The 20,124-nt window shown below is 40.2% G+C and overlaps 1 protein-coding gene across 3 annotated transcripts in view; it reads left to right on the top strand.

The window, feature by feature from the left end:
• Positions 1-20,124, top strand: part of LOC115215589 (tubulin polymerization-promoting protein family member 3) — a 64,518-nt gene that overhangs the window by 32,101 nt on the left and 12,293 nt on the right. For 2 of the 3 annotated variants that reach the window (XM_029784803.2, XM_029784802.2), the window contains exon 2: positions 17,882-18,081. In XM_029784803.2, coding sequence (XP_029640663.1) covers positions 17,897-18,081 — 185 coding nt within the window. In that variant the 5' untranslated portion in view covers positions 17,882-17,896. Of the gene's footprint in view, positions 1-5,546; positions 5,642-17,881; positions 18,082-20,124 lie in introns of those variants that run through there. The other variant, XM_036506179.1, reaches the window with a different exon arrangement.

Below are 20,124 nucleotides of genomic sequence, written 5' to 3'. Positions count from 1 at the left end.
GAAATGCACATATTGTCAACCATCAAGGGAATGCTCAAATGGTTAAGGTCAAGCAACTGACAAGCAAATCTGTGGTATTGAGCAGAATATTTGCTGTCGCCCATCTTTTAAGCCAAAACAAAACAATGTACATGATAACACTTCCAATCAGTTAAGATCAGAAGTCATGAGAGCCACTGCCTGGTACTGTATATCACTATGATGATGATGATTATTATAATGATGATGATGATGATGATAATGATGATGATGATGATGATAATGATGATGATGATGACGATGATGATGATGGTGATCATCATCATGACCATCATCATCTTTATCATCATGATCATCATGATCATCATCATCTTTATCATCATCATTATTTTTATTAAGACGGTGAGCTGACAGAATCGTTAGTGCGTCAGAAAAAATGTTTAGCGGCATTCTTCGGGATTTACATTTTAAGTTCAAATTCCACCGAGGTCGACTTCGCTTTTCATTCTTTCGGTGTCGATAAAATAAGTACCAGTTAAGTACTGGATTCGATGTAATCGGCAACCCACTTTCTTCAGGATTCCAGGCCTTGTGCCTATAGTAGAAAAAATTATTATTGCTGTTGTTGTTCATCACCGAAGCTGAACGTGTTTTGGAAGCACCGTGAACCTGTACCTTGTTTTTCTTCCTAGAAGTCTGTTTTTGTTGATTTTTTTTTGTTTTAGCTAACTAGAACCTTAAGGTACTAATTACCCGTTTTCGTTATTCGTCCTACAAGGTAAAATTTTAAAAGAAATCTGTGGTATTTCAAAACATGGAAAATTTTCAAAATGTGTGTCGTCTTACTTGTCCAATCAGCAAGAAAGAAAAAGCAGGAGGAGGTTCTGAAGATTAAATAGTCTTTCACAGTAATTTCCTATCACACAGTACTTCAACAGTAATAGTAATTTAAAACAGTAGCAGCAGCATCAGTAGCAACAAAAACAGTAAAAACAACAACAACAACTATAACAGCAGTAGTTGCAATAGCATGAACAATGACATGTCAAGCAAAAAAGCTCGCAAAATCACCAGCACGAATCAAAAACGTACATTGCTGCAACAAACTGTATTAGCAGGAACGACCCAAATCCCGATAAAAAGCAACAACAGAAGCAACAATGACAACAGACAATAACAACAGTAAAGACAGCAAAAATATATTTTTTTTGCCAATATCACTAACGTCTTGGATCTCTATATTTAAGAGATGAGGAATTATGTACATTATTTACGTTTGACGGATATTTGCCCTCATCTTATTTGTGGTTAACACAACGTTTCGGCTGATATACCCTCCAGCCTTCATCAGGTATCTTGGGGAAATTTCGAACCTGGGTTCTCATATCTAAGGTATTTTTCGATGTTATTATTATTATTATTATTAAGGTCACTGCCTGCAATCGAACTCGGAATCTTGGGGTTAGTAGCCCGCGCTCTTAACCACCACGCCATATGCCAGTCAAATATCCGTCAAATGTAAATAATGTCTTGGCTCTGAAATCCCACTGTTGTTCACTTGGCCTTTATAGTTTCAAAGTTGTTAAATCCTCACGAACCTAGTTTTCTTTCTTATTCTTTCTCTCTCCTTTCCTCCTTAACCTCCCTCCCTCCTTCTCTCTCTTTGTCTCTCACTCACATTATCAGAATTGCTTATAGTTGACAAGATGGAGTCTTGCAACAAATATCCGAAGAAAGGCAACGGCCAGGTATATGGTGATATCTTCAACGAATTCCAAACCAAAACTGACTCAAGCTGACAAACGCCATTTCTGATCGCATCAGTTGACTGCAGCCAATACAGTTTCCAACTGGTCCAATACAATTAACACTTTATACTGACACATGAAACTGATAGGAGACTTCGATCACAAGCTCAAAATGAATGTTATGTTAGTCAGTAGGAGTCATTCATCAACCTGATAGCTCATGGTGTGATTCAGGTGCAGTTTGACCGCTATTTCTAGCGACCACATAAAGTGGCTTCTTCATCGGTTTGTGTAAGAGCGGTAAAATGAAATTATCGAATCGCTGGCCATTCTTTAGCGAATGCAAATAACTAGGTCTGGCCTTTTGCTCGAACACATTTAGGTTATTAAATACCATCAACCGAAGATGTACAATCAATAATTTAGTTGTATAGCAACAGCGTTAGTCTGTAGATCAATTTACAAATATTGTAATACACATTCGTATGTGTGAGTGTGTACGAGCGCGGGCGAGCAAAAGATATGCTTATACGTCTCAAAAGTATTATAGATTGGCATACATACGTACGTATGTATGTATGTATATATGTATGTATGTATGTATGTATGTATGTATGTATGTATGTATGTATGTATGCATGTATGTATGTATGTATGTATGTATGTATGTATGTATGTATGTATGTATGTATGTATGTATGTATGTATGTATGACTGGCTGGCTGGATGTACGCATGCATATATATGCAAGCATGTATGCATATATACACATATGTATATGTGTATGTATATGTATGTCTATACATATGTATGTATTTTTCTATCTCTATATGTATGTAAGTACAGTTATTTGTTACTGGACATAAATGCTTAATTACTTATATGCGTGTATGTCTGCACATAATTCACAATGATACGCGTTCATACGCACGCATATTTTGGTATCTACACAAAAGCAGACCCATACAATACATTCATATATATATATATATATATATATATATATATATATATATATATATATATATATATATATATACATGCGCGCGCGTGCTTGTATGTGTGTACATATATTTTCCGATCCATTCGTTTCTATGGCGAACATTCCTTTTGCCGAACATTCCTGCCATTGTTAAAAACACCAGTAACTGCTTGACTGATGGTGTTATTATTTTTTTTCTGTTTAAGAAATTAATTAGTATTTTCCACCGACTGAACAACCCCTGGACACGCATCAATAGTCCCTCTATATATAACATTGCATTCGCTTTATTAGAGACAAAATCTCTCACCTCTATTACCGAACAAAATTAGGATAGAGTGACGTTATGTTTTGTTTAAGGGGAAATACCAGTCTAATAGAAATGAAAGTAATGAAATAGAAATCGAATCCACCCGACCACATTGTTCCTGGTTATCACAACACAACATCACAAGGATGGCGAGAAACCAAGGGTTAAAGTAATTAGAAATGCCCTTATCTGTAGCTTTTGTATTCCACTCATCCATATATTGTGGGGGTAAACTTGTGAGTAAGGGTGAGGCTCACCAACTTAGCCTGTCTCTCAATCTCATCCTTGGTCATGAAAACCAGAAGTACTTCGATCGTGGGAAGCCACATCTTTTCACATATCGGTCACAATTTCCTCCAGTAGTTTTTTTTTTTAATTTGGCAAAGCCTCAGTATTTCTTTTGACGAGGCCTATCTGTCTGCCTGTTTCGTTTGTTTTCTTATCGCTTGCTTACACTCTGTGTGGTTACGTTCAAAATTAGTTTTCTTGAGGGTGTTCCCGGCGGCCTTAGCACGACCACTAGTCACATTGAAAAGAAATTTAAGCACGAAAATAAAATTGCAATACGTTTAAAAATAAACACCTATTTTTTGGGGGGGTCTGCCAGAGTAATGATGTAAACTACACTCGCGTAAAGTCTCCCGCTGGAAAATAATCCGAAAAGGGAAATTTTTCATTCAGTAAATTCATTGGAGCGAGAAGATGCAAAAACGCTACTACTACTACTACTATACTACTACTACTATACTACTACTACTACTACGATGACGATGGTGGCAGCGACGACGACGACGGCGACCAGCTTCTGTGAGGGAGGAAACAGCAAATAGAAACAATAATAGTCACAGCAGCAGCAACAACAACAACGGTGTAATATTATTAGGGCAAGGGCAAAGCAGCGAGCTGGCAGAATCGTTACCACGTTGGGCAAAATTCTTAGTGGCATTTCGTCAGTCTTTACGTTCTGAGTTCAAATTCCATCGAGGTCGACTTTGCCTTTCATCTTTCTCAGGGTCGTTAAAATAAGTACCAGTTGAGCACTGGGGTCGATGTAATCGACTTAATCACTTTGTCTGTCCTTGTTTGTCCCCTCTATGTTTAGCACCTTGTGAGCAATAAAGAATAAAATCGTCTTACTTCCTCCACCAAGCTTGTTGGCCTTGTGCTAAAATTTGAAATCGAAATTATTTGGGCAAATTTAACAAGAAAACAACAATAGCTGCAACAGTTATAATAACAATGACAAAAATACAACAACCATCATTACACAAATAATAGGGAGCTGACAATAATAGGGAGAACCCCAGGGGTTCTCAACCATTTTTTTTTACCTTGGGATCGCGTTGATTACTATTTCACTCTGGTGGACCGCCGTAGCCATTCCAATTTACAAGCTAGTTTTCTTTCAAAATCCCTATTTTGTTTTTCACATGTTCACTTGTATAGGTATGCAGCACTCTCAGAGAGAACATGTTTCAGTGGCTGGGAACATGTTTAACTGCGTAGAACGTTAGAGGAAGAAACCTGGAAACATCTGAAGCAAAAGTTTTTCGTGAACCCTTGAAATACTGTGGACCCTCAATTTACTATTTTGCTCGTGTGGACCCCCAAAAGTCTTATATGAACCCCGGTTGAGAACTACTGCTCTACATGGAATGGCATCTACTTCAACTCCTAAAGAGGGGACAGTTCAGGAGTGAATAACATCTGCGGATGAAATAATTATTCGAGTGTTTGTTTTTATTGGGATTAATTAGATGATGATCTGTTTCTAAAGGAATTATATATGAATCAAATTCAATATCTATGAAATCTGAGTATTCATATCTTCAATATCATTGGTGTCCTTTAATTGTAAGAAGTGGATTAATAGATTCATCTAGAAGATATAATTTTAAGGATGGTTGTGCAAGAAAAATGGTCGCTCAAACTGCTAGAAATAGCTGCCAAATTTCATCATATCATATCCCACCATCATGGAAAATCGATGGGCACATTGGATAATGTTCCGTCCTACCAAATTCCAAATTGACACGATGGTCTCGATCGGATCGCTTTTTATCGTAGGGGCTGACTAGGGGCTTAACAATGATTACAACATCAGCAATCACAGCAACGGTAAAAATAACAGATTACATGTCATGTTGAACAGCTCTGTACACCGAAGGCACGTGTAATGTTCCAGATGTCTGCCAACTAATGTATAATAAAGCTGATCGGATAACTGGAGGAAAATTTCGTTAACTGTTTGTGTGTAATATTTAGCTGACATTCTTGTCACATTCCATAAAATTCTTTGTTGAGTAATAGCTTCTGCAAACTATGGCGTGGCTCTAAGAATGCGCATAATTGAGATTAAGTGTGGGAGAGAGTATTGTGAATGAATTTAACTGTGAAGGATATATAATGAAGATAAATAACAACGAAGCAGTGTGTTATTGTTATTTGTCTACTGCTTATGCTACGCACATACAGTGGATTGGTGTAATATTACTAGGGCAAAGGCAAGGCGGCAAGCTGGCAGAATCGTTACCACGTCGGGCAAAATACTTAGTGGCAGAATGGATTGGCACAATGGTTAGCGAGTTGAATAAAACGTTCATTTTTCTTTACTCCGGTGATGTGAGCCTTGTTATTTATTCTTCCGGGATCGATAAAATGAAGTACCAGTCATGTTTAGAAACAAAGCCTTACCAGATTACTGATTTTTCCGAACTAGAGAATTTTACTTAAATAATTAAATGAAATACAAATTTATTAATACTGTAGTGTGAAACAAAGCCGCCATGATAATCACCTGGCGGCCGCGTGAATTACTGCTGATTATAAGTGGTTCCAGTGTCTGGAAAATCGGTATTGTACTTGTTCTAGGTTTGATTTAAGAATGGTGTTTAAAATTAAATATTCTTCCAATATGGTGACGACCTGGAAGAATGTTTTACAAATCCTGCTAAGGTCAGCTTTGCCTTTTCTAGATCGATAAATATAGCAGCACTACTATGGTCGGTTATTTTCTCCTACCTCTTAAAGAAATCGACCTGGAGAACGATGGGCTCTGCTTTCTTTTAAATACCCGTGATTATTGAAGCTGAACTAACAAGCAAGAGACCAAGGGGTAGACTAAGAACAAGGCTATCCATAGTCTTAATTGGTCATGCTTGGGAATCCAGCCGGAATGTCTGATGACGGTTGCTTCTTTATTGGACCCTAAGCATGAGGTGCCTGAGGACTCTACCTCTACGCCCCTCCCCAGAATACTGGGCAGAAGAGAAGGATGGAAGGATACCCAAGATTTTCCGTGTTACGACAACCCCATCCTCGCATGACTCCACTTGGAATTAATGGCTCAAGGAAGGATTCTTCCAATCTTCATAAAGCTTACTCTTGAAATAATTCGTTTCCTTTTTCTTGAAAACCTCTTTTGGTAAATCGTTCCGTTTTGTAGTAATGCTGTTCAAGAAGGTTTTGCTCTCTTGTTCTATTCTTCATGACCACACCGTGCTGTACTTCATTTCATATCAGTCTGCCATTGGGCGGTTTCAGTAACATACCAGTTTATCTATGAAAAGAAGTTACAAGTCCCTCACTCAATCCTTCTCCATTTCGGTTCCCTGCGACCTAACAAACAGTGCAACGTAACTGACTGAGGAGAGAGAGAGAGAGAGAGAGAGAGAGAGGAGAGAGAGGGGGAGGAGAGAGAGGAGGAAGAGAGAGAGAGAGATCCCAGTGTAGGATTAAGACTATTTTGTGTTGGTCTGCTTCGAGTTCAAAATGAAAAATGAAAAATACGCAAAAAATGCAGAAACTCAAAATTTCAACCGATCCTACGTTCTTTCTTAGATAAAAAGATGCCAGGTTTCACTTGCCCGTAATCGGTTAAAAAGAAAAAGAAAAAGAATGAAAGAGGAAAACGGGAAAGGGGAAAAGAAAGAACGAAATAAGAAAATAGGAAAGAGTAAAAAAAGAAAGAGAACACTTACTGAAAGAGCTTTATATAAATCTGATGGAATTCTGTCATTTTGTTCCTTCGTCCGGGGCATGACGCTAGTAACTCATTAATATATTTAAATTAATATATTTGATTTTCATCCTTTCGGGGTCAATAAATAAAGTACCAGTTACGCACTGGGGTCGATGTAATCGACTTAATCCCTTTGTCTGTCTTTGCTTGTCCCCTTTATGTTTAGCCCCTTGTGGGCAATAAAGAAATATATTTAAATGTAAGTGTTTGGAGGACTGAAAGTGCAGTGGTGTCGGAGTGCTTTCAGGTGTTCGTCAAATTCAAAATTGTTTCATGTAAAATGCTCAGCAAGTTTTGCCGAAGTAGCGATATTATGTTTGACATCGTACATAAGCCTATTAAAACTTTTATTTGAATTTTCTGTTGTGCAACCAACATACATCAGGTTATGTTTTGTGCATTCGGCTGGAAATTCATACAGGTCCCACGGTCTTCAGGTTCAAACTGAGAAGTGAAAAACGCACAAAGTAGCTAGATGTAGCGATAAACATTACTTGTCAGAAAAATACACAGGAATGTAGAAATTCAAAATTTCAATTGTACTGTCCCGCGTTCCTCCCTAGACAAAATGACATCAAGTTTCGTTTGTTCGTAACAAAGCAAAAAGAAAAGAGATAGATAGATAGATAGATAGATAGATAGATAGATAGATAGATAGATAGATAGATAGATAGATAGAGTGAGAGAGAGAGAGAGCGAGAGAGAGAGAGAGAGAGAGAGAGAGAGAGAGAGAGCGAGAGAATTCTTTGTCGAAACATTGTTCACATTAATAAACAAAGTCAATCTGTGTTTTATTGTATATCATCACACCGAGCTCATCTAATTATTTATTTAACCACGTGAAGCATTATTAACACTATTGATAAGATTGCTTGTGTTATCGCAAGCAGACATGGATGCACACTCGGCTCTCACCTATCCAGTGGAATATCGAAGGTGCGCCGGCTAGATGGGAGGGAAGGCCGCACCAGCACTTGGCCTCATCATTATGAAAAAAAAAAAAAACGTAAAGAAGCTAAGCTACACACTCACACACACACACATACACACACATAGCACGAAAAATATTCTTTTCTATTCTTGGAACAAGGCCCGAAATTTTTAGGGGAGGGGCCAGTCGATTAGATCAATCCCAGTACGCAACTGGTACTTAATTTATCGACCTCAAAAGGATGAAAAGCAAAGTCGACCTCGGTGGAATTTGAACTCAGAACGTAAAGGCAGACGAAATGTCGCTAAGCATTTCCGCCCGGCGTGCAAACGTTTCTTATTTCTTTATTGCCCACAAAGGGCTAAACATAGAGGGGACAAACAAGGACAGACAAAGGGATTAAGTCAATTATATCAACCCCAGTGCGTAACTGGTACTTATTTAATCACCCCGAAAGGATGAAAAGCAAAGTCGACCTTGGCGGAATTTGAACTCAGAACGTAGCGGTAGACGAAATACCTATTTCTTTACTACCCACAAGGGGCTGGACACAGAGGAGACAAGCAAGGACAGTCAGACGGATTAAGTCGATATATATCGACCTCAGTGCGTAACTGCTACTTAATTTATCGACCCCGAAAGGATGAAAGGTAAAGTGGACCTCGGCGGAATTTGAACTCAGAACGTAGCGGCAGACGAAATACAGCTACTCATTTCGCCCGGCGTGCTAACCACTCTGCCAGCTCGCCGCCTTTAAGCAGGGAAAATTTCACTGCATTCAATCAGTTTTCATCGTTTGAGTATTTTTCAGTGATGAGAGACAGAAATAGCTTCCACTCGACCCGCAATATCTAATAACTGCATTCCTTCATGCCACTAGGGTATTTTAAAACACACGAAGGGCACATTTATCAATGTAGTCCAAAATGTACAAGTTGGTCTCGGCTGGGACGCAACTGATAAGACTTCTCTCTAATGGTTAACATAGAACCAAACAACAACAACAAAAGTTAGGAATTAACGAAGGAGCTTCTCAGTGGTTACTCGTTCTGCTAGACATAACTCCCAAATCACCGAAATTGATGTAATCCAGGCTGCAATGCTTTTGCGAGACAAGTATCTCTTTTTACTCTTTTTGCGAAACAGCAACAAAATAACTGTTGAATTTCAGTGGAGAATTAGAAAAAAAGTGGACATTTTATAACAACAGTGGCGAAGGGAAAGGAAATATCTCAAAAAGTAAAAAAAAAACGGAAAGGATCGGCTTGGAATTGCTCCCATATTTTTGATGGCATTGGTTCTTATGGTTATATTTAGTGATTATCAAATAGCTCGAGATTATATTAAAACTTTACCAACGACAGATTAACGAGTGCAAATTGTAATTAAAGACGTCAAGCTGGGTATTTTTAAATCCATGCTTCCATCTCAAACAGCATTGTCTCTGACACATTAGTCCGAGTCAATCAGCCGCAACGAAAACTTCTACTAAAAGACAGAATTAGAACAGGTTCTTGATGTAACACTTTGATAACATTTCTTAAAAGGTAGCATATGTTGTCTTAATTAAAATCAAAGTAATAAGTAATGAATAAATGGAAAAAAATAATTAGCTTCACGGTAATTGCAATATGCTGCCAGTACGAAGAGAGCAGCAAATTAAAGCTTATTGGTTTTTGGAGTGTCCAAACGTATAAACATACATACTTATAGACAACACACACACACACACACACACAAGAGAGACAGAGAAAGAGAGAGAGAGAGAGAGAGAGTGAGAGAGAGAGAGAGTGAGTATTGCTTATTGAGAACAGAGTAAACTACGAACTATAAGAGAACTCGACGAAGTTTAGCAGAGTAATATGTATTTATGCATGTATGTCTGTCTATCTATCTATCTATCTATCTATCTATCTATCTGTCTGTCTGTCTGTCTGTCTGTCTGTCTATCTATCTATCTATCTATCTATCTATCTATCTATCTATCTATCTATCTATCTATCTATCTATCTGTCTGTCTGTCTGTCTGTCTGTCTATCTATCTATCTATCTATCTGTCTGTCTGTCTGTCTATCTATCTATCTATCTATCTATCTATCTATCTATCTATCTATCTATCTATCTATCTGTCTGTCTCTCTGTCTGTCTGTCTGTCTGTCTGTCTATCTATCTATCTATCTATCTATCTATCTATCTATCTATCTATCTCGATCGATAGTGTTCGTTGTTGGATCGGCTCGTAAGTCAATCGCCGTTTTTTTATTGTTTTTGCAAAAGTTTCATTTCAAATTTTCGCGCACGGAGTGTGTGAGACACCCAGCTTTCATCTGGGTGTGTTTTCCGGAGGGGATTTTGCACCTAGGGGCAATTTCAGCCTTGTTTATATATAAAAATTTTTTGATTCTCTAGCTTATTTTTACATAATGTCGCCGAAGCGTTCCTCATAACGCATAGACGCTGTTCTCTCTCTCTGTTACATCTATTTGTTTACATTTTCGGAGTTTTGAACTTTTCAAACACCCAACTTTCGTTTGGGTGTTTTTAAATGTGGAATTCGCCCCTAGGGGCATTTTCATCAACCTTTCAATAATTGATTTTTATTTCTCGATAAAAAATATCGAGAAATCTTGTCGTTGAGCAGTATTCTGCGATTTTTTCTGAGAAGGATTTTCCTACTTTGGGAAAGACAGAAGAAAGAAGAATTGTCGAGTCAGCCAACAAAGACGCTACTACAAAAAATGATAAGCCTGTTATCAACACCACCACCATCACCAACACCAAAACTACCACATCTGACAACTCCACTGATACAATGTCGAGTATGGCTATGCGAAACCACGAGGCCGACTTCCCGCCTCTACCAATGCCAGAGGCGAAGGAAGCTGAAAACAAAGCCGTTCCGCGTGAACACACACAGCCCTTAGAAAGCGCTTCTGCTACTGGCTCTACCACTGCTACCACCACCACCACCGCCATCACCACCACAACCAACACGAATGGCGAAAAAAATTTTGCCGTAGCTTTAAAGCTGAAAAAAACTTACGTATCTTTTTCGAAGGACGAACTACTTGTCTGTAAAGGAATGCTAAAAAAAGATAAGTTCAGCATACAGCTACAGACACCTCAAGACATTATAGAAAAAAATCGAAAAAAAAAACAACAATTATCTACAAAACATTCAACCTCAAAACAAGGATATACGAAAAGGCCACACAAGAAAATGTCGAAAAATGTTTAAAACCCATATGGGCCTTTAAAACCTATATCGCAAGAGGCAACAGATTTGCCACCATTGAAGTGCGATTCGATAGTGAAGAAAGAGCCAAGGACCTCTCCACAAAGTCCCTCCAATTCGAGAATTTAGTAATGATACCTACATACCTTGGCCGTAGAGTTACAAAAATAAAAATAAAAAATGTGCCTCCCGAATTGGAAATATTATGGCTCGTGTCCGCCATATGTTACGACATCGAAGACGAAATCAATATTTTGGAAATCGGTATCGTAGACCATCACCACTGGATCGGCCGAGAAATTCATATCCTCGCTCAGATAAATCCAATGATCCAGGAGCAAATTCCACATAGAATTCAATCGAGGAACGGTTCGATTTTACATGTGGCCGTCGAAGGCAGAAAGCCTCGTTGCTACGTTTGTGGTAGCAACGCACATTTAAAAAATAAGTACCCACTAGCACAGAAACAACAACAACAACAACAACAATAAGACCATGAAAAACAACAGCAACCACAAGAAAACCAAAAACCATACAAAAACCAGCTCTATTACCCACACCACCATATGCAAAACTAATCAAGAAACTATATGAACAAATGAAAGATCACCAACCAACAAGTAAGCCCAACCAAATAACACCACCACCAGCGTCACCAAGAACAGAAACAACACCATCATCACTACCACCAACAACAACTTCAAAGGAGGAAAAGAAAACAAAAAAGACCCATACCCCACCTCCAAAAACCCATACACCACACCCCAACTGTCACCAACCAGCACCAACATCAACAACACAGTCAGAAATAGACCCAAAACACTTCCCCTCCCACTTTCTGATTCCTCTGACATGTCATCAAATGAAGACGACACAGAGGATTGGCAAATAGCCAGAGGGGGGGAAAAGAATAGAAAAACAGACAAGCAAAGCAGGGAGGTTTACCACTCCCGAAACCGTAGAAAACAAACACATCAACACAAACACACTACCACAAACCCCCCAAGAATGTTGACAGCCATAAACACAAACAACCCCGACCTAATGGAATACATTAGGTCAAACACAGATATATCCGAAAATGACACCAAAACAAATAATCACCCACGCACAACACATTAAAATCATACACATAACACAAAACACACACAGCATCCTAAAATCTCTCTGCCCTAATACAGTTGGGAGATTTCAAAAATATTTGTCGAAAAAACTGTAAAAAAACCGTGAGGTGAAGACCAAAGAACTTTCGGACAGTAAGTGACTCTCTCTTTCACTTTCACAACTTTCGATTGGAACATGCTAAAAATAGGCAGTATAAATGTACGTGGCTTGGGGTCGCCTTGGAAACAAGGCTACCTGTTAAATGACATCAAGTCACAAAACCTGCATATCATAGCCATCAGTGAGACCAGACTCCACAGCCCGCGGGCACTTCAGCACATGTTCGGCACACATTTCGACATTAATTTTCTCCGTGTCTACCGAGAATGGGCGGAGGTGGCACCGCAGTGCTTGTCCGGAAGAGTCTGGACTTCAAAGTAAGAGCAATTTTCCTAGACCCGGAGGGTAGGCTGGTCGTCTTGGATGTCAATGGCAGCAATGAGTGTGCTTTTCGACTGATAACAGTTTATGCACCGTCCTTAACAGGCCGACCAAATTTCTTTCGACGTCTAGATGTTTTCCTGGGAACGTCTCGACCTTTACTTTTAGTGGGGGATTGGAACGCCACCCTAGACACGCATCTAGACTACGTGGGCAGAGATAGTAATAGGAGGGGGTGCAAATGCCTCAACGACCTGCTCAGACGTTTCCAACTATCTGACAGGTACCGACTGGACCAAACGAATATGCCAATGTGGACATGGAGCAACCGCATCGGGTCGTCCAGATCGTACTTAGAGTATTCTGTAGGACAGTAGATAAAGATAGTGTAGGTTATCCACAATACCATATAGTCAGCTACACAGACCACAAATTTGTGACTTGTACGCTTGCCTATAAGACTCATAGGCAAGTTACTGGAAGCTAAATGCGTCTTTCACGGAACACCAGGCTTACGGGGACCGGATTAGCACATTATTAAAGAGAGCTTTGACGGGTGCCATAATCAACAACAGATGATGGTATGCTCTAAACAGAACAATTAAATCAGAATCGGTTAGTTACACTAAGGCCCTAGCATTAGACCGAAATAGAATAGAGGGAGATTTACTTAAGAACTTAGAAGAGGCACTTAAAACTGGCATCGCATCCAACGTACTGGCAGCGAGGTTTGCCCTCGACCAACACTTCAACGCTAAACACGAAGAATGCGTTGTCAGAGCTAGGATGCGTGCTCTGAGGAACGAAGGATTTGAAACCACCCGAGAGGCCCGAGTGGTGGAAACGCAACGAGGCTACAGAGCCACCTTCAGGTCACTTACAGATGAAAAAAGGCGCGAATTACTTGAGCCTGAAATGATGTGTGAAGCTTTTCAACAACACTTTACCCAACTGTTTGGGACAAGTGGTGGGTCAGAACGCAGAGTGGACTTTAGTGCCTACCTGCATGCCCTATCACGACTCTCAGCAAGAGAGGCGGAGTGTTGTGAAAAGCCCATCACAGCCGCGGACTTACGGGATGCGATGGAAGGTTGCGCGAGAGACAAGTCACCAGGCTTGGATGGTCTGCCCTACGAACTTTATTGTCATATGCCAGACTTGTTTGGAGGCGTCTTGGCAGCTGTCTACTGCAACTGGCATCAAAACAAGAGTATCCCCGCCTTTGTAAAGCAAGGAGCAGTGACACTGCTAAAGAAAGACCCAAACAAGGGGAACGTCATAGATAATTTCAGGTCCATCACTCTGCTCAACGCAGATTTGAAAATTTTGGCCAAGGTGTTAGTCGAGAGGTAGGCGTTTGTCATCGAGAAACTAGTCGACAAGGCGCAAACGTGCGCTGTACCGGGTAGAAGTACCCATGACAACCTCCATCTGATGCGCTACATCATAGACAGGGTAGTTAAGGATCGAGCCACGAGCACATCGACCTGGTCGGCGTGACACTAAAAGAATACGAAGCGGTAACGGGAGCAAAAATTAACCGGGAAAAGTCAGTGGGCTTGCGGCTCGGCACCTGGAGAAGCAAGCCCATGCCGTCCAACAGTGTCTCCATCGTGGGACACTGGACCGACGGACCGGTTAAATTGCTCGGGGTCTGGTTCGGTCCAGACCTCCAAATGGAGAAGAACTGGGGCGAAATAACGACTAGGCTGGCCACCCTCACCCAGCAATGGGCTGAGAGGAAGCAATCCCTAAAAGGCCGGGCGGAGGTGGCGAACGCGTACATCGCATCCGTCATCGATTACCGCCTGACCGTCGTACCTTGTCCCGACGCCACCATCACCAAACTGGAACGCATACTCTTCCGCTTCCTGTGGAAGGGTGGCGTTCCGATGGTGAGGAAGTCCATTTGCTGTCAACATCCGTTGAATGGAGGACTGAGCATGCCGTGGTTGATGATGCGCAGGCATGCGCTGAGACTGCGACATCTCTGGAACTTCATCGACGACGGTGAACAGGTGTGGGCGCCGTTTGTGAGGCTCGCCTTCCCGCAGCTCGTCTCACTGACCGAACTGCAAACGTGGATCAAGAAGAGACCGAAACTGGGCGATTGGCACCGAGAGTGTCGCCAAGCTCTACAGCAGCTCTGCCGACCGGGGTCAAACTTGTGCAACTTACAAACGACTAAAGCGTTCTACAGAGGACTAGTGGAGGGGAGGTCCGACGACACACTCGGGGCAAACCTGGGCGTCGACGAGAAATTCCTAACCCGCCTGTTCAGGGCGACGTTCGGGCCAGGGCCTATGGATAACTTCCAGAAATCCCTGGCTTGGCAGTGCTATCGAGACGCACTACCTGTTCGAGAGAAGAGCTACAGGCACGGTTCGAAAACCATCACCGGACCGACCTGCCCGAGATGTGGTCAGAGCGACGAAACCGTTCTGCACGCACTCGTGCAGTGTCCAGATATTTCAGAGCTGTGGACCTTCGTCGAACAGCTGTTGTCACGTGTAGGTCGGGCCCGCCTATCGGCCGAGTCTATCTTGAATATTGTTCCATCACCTTCCTTTAAACGGGAAGGGAAAACGGTTTTCGTTACGCTGATGGCTATGGCGAAAGAATGTGTGTGGTGGACGCGTTTGAAAGGACTGCAAACAAACACCTTCCTCTCTGGTCAATCTCTCGTCAACTTTTTCAAGTACCACTTGAAAAGGAGGATGAGAATAGAGAGGAAGGCTTTGTTGAACGAATGTTTTAATAAAAAGTGGGTAAAAGTGGCAAAAATGGTCTGTATGAAAGACGACACTACTTTAAGCATAAATCTGTAACCAAAAGAGACAACGAGAAGTAAGGCGACTTACTCATGTGTTCTTTTTCGAACTTGGTCTTTTTTGTAGGTTTTTCTTTCCAAGGCTACACCTAAACTGTGAACCTTATATATATATATTGCTTTTTTATACACCACACAACCCACAGATTCCTATCGATCAAACAGTTTTTTTTTGTGCCCCACCCATCCCACCTCGAAAACAAAAAATTCTACATTGTATTTCGTCCATTTTTATTCTGTGTTTGGCCCTGTGTGGCTACAATAAAAAGTTATCTATCTGTCTGTCTGTCTGTCTGTCTGTCTGTCTGTCTGTCTATCTATCTATCTATCTATCTATCTATCTATCTATCTATCTATCTTTACATTTACTTTTACTTTTACTTGTTTCAGTCATTTGACTGTGGCCATGCTGGAGCACCGCCTTTAGTCGAGCAAATCGACCCCGGGACTTATTCTTTGTAAGCCTAGTACTTATTCTATCGGTCTCTTTTTGCCGAACCGCTAAGTGACGGGGACGTAAACACATCAGCATCGGTTGTCAATGCTAGGGGGACAAACACACACACTCAAACACACACACATACATACATGCATATATATATATATATATATATATATATATATGTATATATATATATATATACATATATACGACAGGCTTCTTTCAGTTTCCGTCTACCAAATTCACTCACAAGGCATTGGTCGGCCCGGGGCTATAGCAGAAGGCACTTGCCCAAGATGCCACGCAGTGGGACTGAACCCAGAACCATGTGGTTGGTTAGCAAGCTACTTACCACACAACCACTCCTACGCCTCTATCTATATAATCTATCTATCTATCTATCTATCTATCTATCTATCTATCTATCTATCTATCTATCTATCTATCTATCTATCTAGCCAGCTAGCTAGCTATCTATTTCATCTTTCATTCCTCCCTATCTATGTGTGTGTGTTTCTGTATTTATGTATGTATATGTATATGTAAGTGTTGTATGTGCGCTGTGGGTGAGAGGCAAGAATGTGTATGGTGTGTGTAAGACCAATTTATGTGCATGCATTCACGTAATTCTGTATCAATGTCTATTGTAACATTGTAATACGATATACAAATATTACACCACCTGAATTTTCTTTAGTGCAGACATCTCGGTGTTGCAACTTAATTATGAGTAGAATAGCCACACTTGACTAAACACAGGTAATTTTACAACTGATAATTAGTGGTGAAGTGGATGTATAGCCTGGTTGGCTTCTTAAAAACAAACTGATTTGAACTCATAGCCCTCCTGTTCCTAAAAGACGTGTTTATAATGAAAGTAAAACTAAAATTTTAAAATCGGCAAAAGGCCAGAAATCTAACGAATGGGAAAGGGTCACTGTTCTTGACAGGTCCTTTATGTTATCGACACTAGTATTTTCCAACACACACGCACATTACACACACACACACACACACACACACACACACACACACGCACGCACGTAGACACACGTATGTATGTATGTATGTATGTATGTATGTATGTATGTATGTATGTATGTATGCATGCATGCAGGTGTGTGTGCGCGCACACATCCATCTATCCAGCTATCCATCCATCCATCCATCCATACATACATACACACATCCATACATACATACATAAACACAGGCATGACCGCATGGTAAAGAATTTTGTTTGTTAGTACGTGGTTTTGAGTTTAGTACCACTGCACGGTACTTTGGGCAAGGTTTACGCGCATGAATGTCTTGTGAATTTGGTAGACGGAAACTGTAGAAGCTCGTCGTGTGTGTGCGTGTATGTATATATATATATATTCCAAAATGTAAGTACACGTGGACTGCTGGCCAATTTTTTTCCTCCTGCTTCCCTTTCTTGCCTTTATCTCCTGTTTCCGAAGAAGAGCTTTGCTCGAAACGTAAAACAACCACTTTTTCTTTCCTTTTCTGAGCGTCATATTAATACTTTGTATGTACCACGTCCTCGCGTTGTTGTTTTTTCCTTGTCTTTTTTCTCGTTTTTGTTTTTTATTGTATATATGAGTGTTTATGTGTAGAGTCTGCTTCTCTATTCCATTTCCCTTTTTCTGTACTTATTTATATTGTTGGTACATAAGTTTTGAAAAAATTAAAGAAAGAAAAAACGAAAAAGAAAAAAAGACTTTTCGCTGAAATTCACCTACAAAATATTGTTCGTGTGATGAACTGAAGATGTTTGAAAATGGTGAATGAAGTAGGAAGAAAGAACAACGTTGCTCTCTTGCCTGAGTAACAAATCTCTTATTCTTTGTTTCAGACGGAACCAGGAAAAATGAGCGACGATTTGAAGGAAGTTTTTAAAGCATTTGTGAAGTTGGCTGGTGCCAAGACGGAGAGTGACATGAAAATGATGAATGCTAAGGCGTGTGGTAAAATGGTCAAAGACTGCCTGCCAAAGGAAGTGTCAGGTATTGCCGATGCCAGTGTTTTCCCGAAATATAAGGAGAAAGGGAAACCGTAAGCATTAGTTTGTTTGTTGTCTTGTTATGAGATAAATGATTGAAACATCATTGAAGACATGTTAGAAGTAAGCCCTATAGGAACTGTGTAGTGTAGGACAAGATATTTTACGGAAAGGATTTAGACAATAAACTAGAAGGGTGTTGTCTGTAGGTAAATGAAAAAGTATGGAAAGTTGTATTGTATAGAAGCGGCACTATAAAGGTAACCATACTGAGTAGGAGGATCTATTGTATAGGAAGATACAGCGCATTAAAAAAGTACATTCTATGTTTACGAAGATACATTGTATGGAAGCAGGTACTGCACGAAAAGAATGTATGGAAGTACAATATAATAATCAATACTGTAGAGTTGTTAGAGAATCGGATAAAATACCTTGTGGTATTTGTTCCAGTTCTCTGAGCTTTGAGTTCAGATTCCACCGAAGTCAATTTTAAAGTTTATCTTTTTTTGAGGATCGATAAATAAAGTACCAATCCAGCATGGTAGATTGGCAGAATTTCAAGAACACTAGGCGAGATGTCCAGCCTAATTCATTGGGTTCTGAGTTCAAATTCCGCCTCGTTTAAGAGGTTCTAACTGGTGGTTAAACGAACCTTTCAGGACTCAACGGGGTTAGACCTTCGATGTAAGAATTAATGGCGTGTCGATTACAGCAACATCTTGGTCGCATCAGTATTCATGGATGCAGACCCAGCATTAAAGTGAGATAATCGCAAAGACGATAAAACAAGATGACATGCTATAAATTCTAACGTGGGTATACTGTAGCAAGCTAGAACATTGCTGGGTCCGTATTGAGAAAGCATCTCGTACAGACGTATATTGCTAAAAAGCAGAGAAGCATATCAGGAGCAGACGAAAAGAGTCCAGCAGTGGCGATGGAATTGATAAATCTAGATTTCTGCTTTTTTTTTTTGTTAGCGTCATCAGAAGCAGAAATCTGCTGGACACTTTTTATCTGCTACTGATATAGTATTATGCTTTTTTAGCACTATATGCCTATACAAGATTCTTTCTCAAGACGAATCCCGCAGTTTTCTGGCTTTTTACAGTATATCCACGTTGCGTAAGATTTACAGAATACTATTTTGAACGAATACTGCTTCTGTCGCTAATAAAAAAAAAAAAAAGTTTTTATAGTTGTTGTTGGTTTCACTAAAACACTCCCTTCGTTAAATGAATAGAAACATGTTCAAACTTGGCTATTTTACGACATTGTCAACATGTTCTTTCTAGCCAAGTCCTTCTCTGAAGCAAACTTTATAAGCAATTAGGATAACATTCCGATAAGACTTTTATGGCGTATGTAATTTAGAGATATAAAAAAAAATCCAATAAATATATTTGAAATCCATTAAATGTTAGACGCATTTGTGGTGTCAACAGCTCCCATGCATGTATATGTTATAGTGGGTAAATATGTATGCGTACGGACGGACAGATACATTTATATAGGTATGTGTGTGTGTGGGGGGGTGTATTTGTGTGTGTATGTGTGTGTGTGTGTGTGTGTGTCTGTCTGTCTGTCTGGGTTTATGTGTGTACGTCTGCATGCACACAACTACAGAACCTATACATACTCAATCGATCGGCTAGAAACAGCGGCCAAGTGTCCCTGAGACCACATTCTGTCATCCTTAAAAAGTGGAAGGACACATTGCACAATATTTATAGTATTGGGTATACAAATGGCGGATGGTCACAGCCAGGATGCTTTTGGCCATTGTTCTGCTCCGCCAGGGTTGACGTGGGCCAAAGCATCAACAACAATTCACAGTATTATATACATATACACATATATCTACAAAAGTTACTGTCCTGCCGATATCACCACAATGCATCGCGGTTTCGATTTCTCGTTGAAGTTATTTCACTTCATTTATCTCTCCTAATGCATTCTGGATACGAATTTCTCAACCTTTATTTTTACAGTATAAAATCTTAAGCCCCAAGCCAAGGCCATGCAACATATTACGCTGGTCCCTTTTTACGATTTTCCTTGTTTTAGTCATTTGGCAGCGGCTATGCGGAAGT

The sequence above is a fragment of the Octopus sinensis genome, linkage group LG9 (assembly GCF_006345805.1).
Source record: "Octopus sinensis linkage group LG9, ASM634580v1, whole genome shotgun sequence".
Lineage (NCBI taxonomy): Eukaryota > Metazoa > Mollusca > Cephalopoda > Octopoda > Octopodidae > Octopus > Octopus sinensis.
Note: the sequence above shows the minus strand (reverse complement) of the source record. Positions and strands in the feature narration are given on the sequence as shown.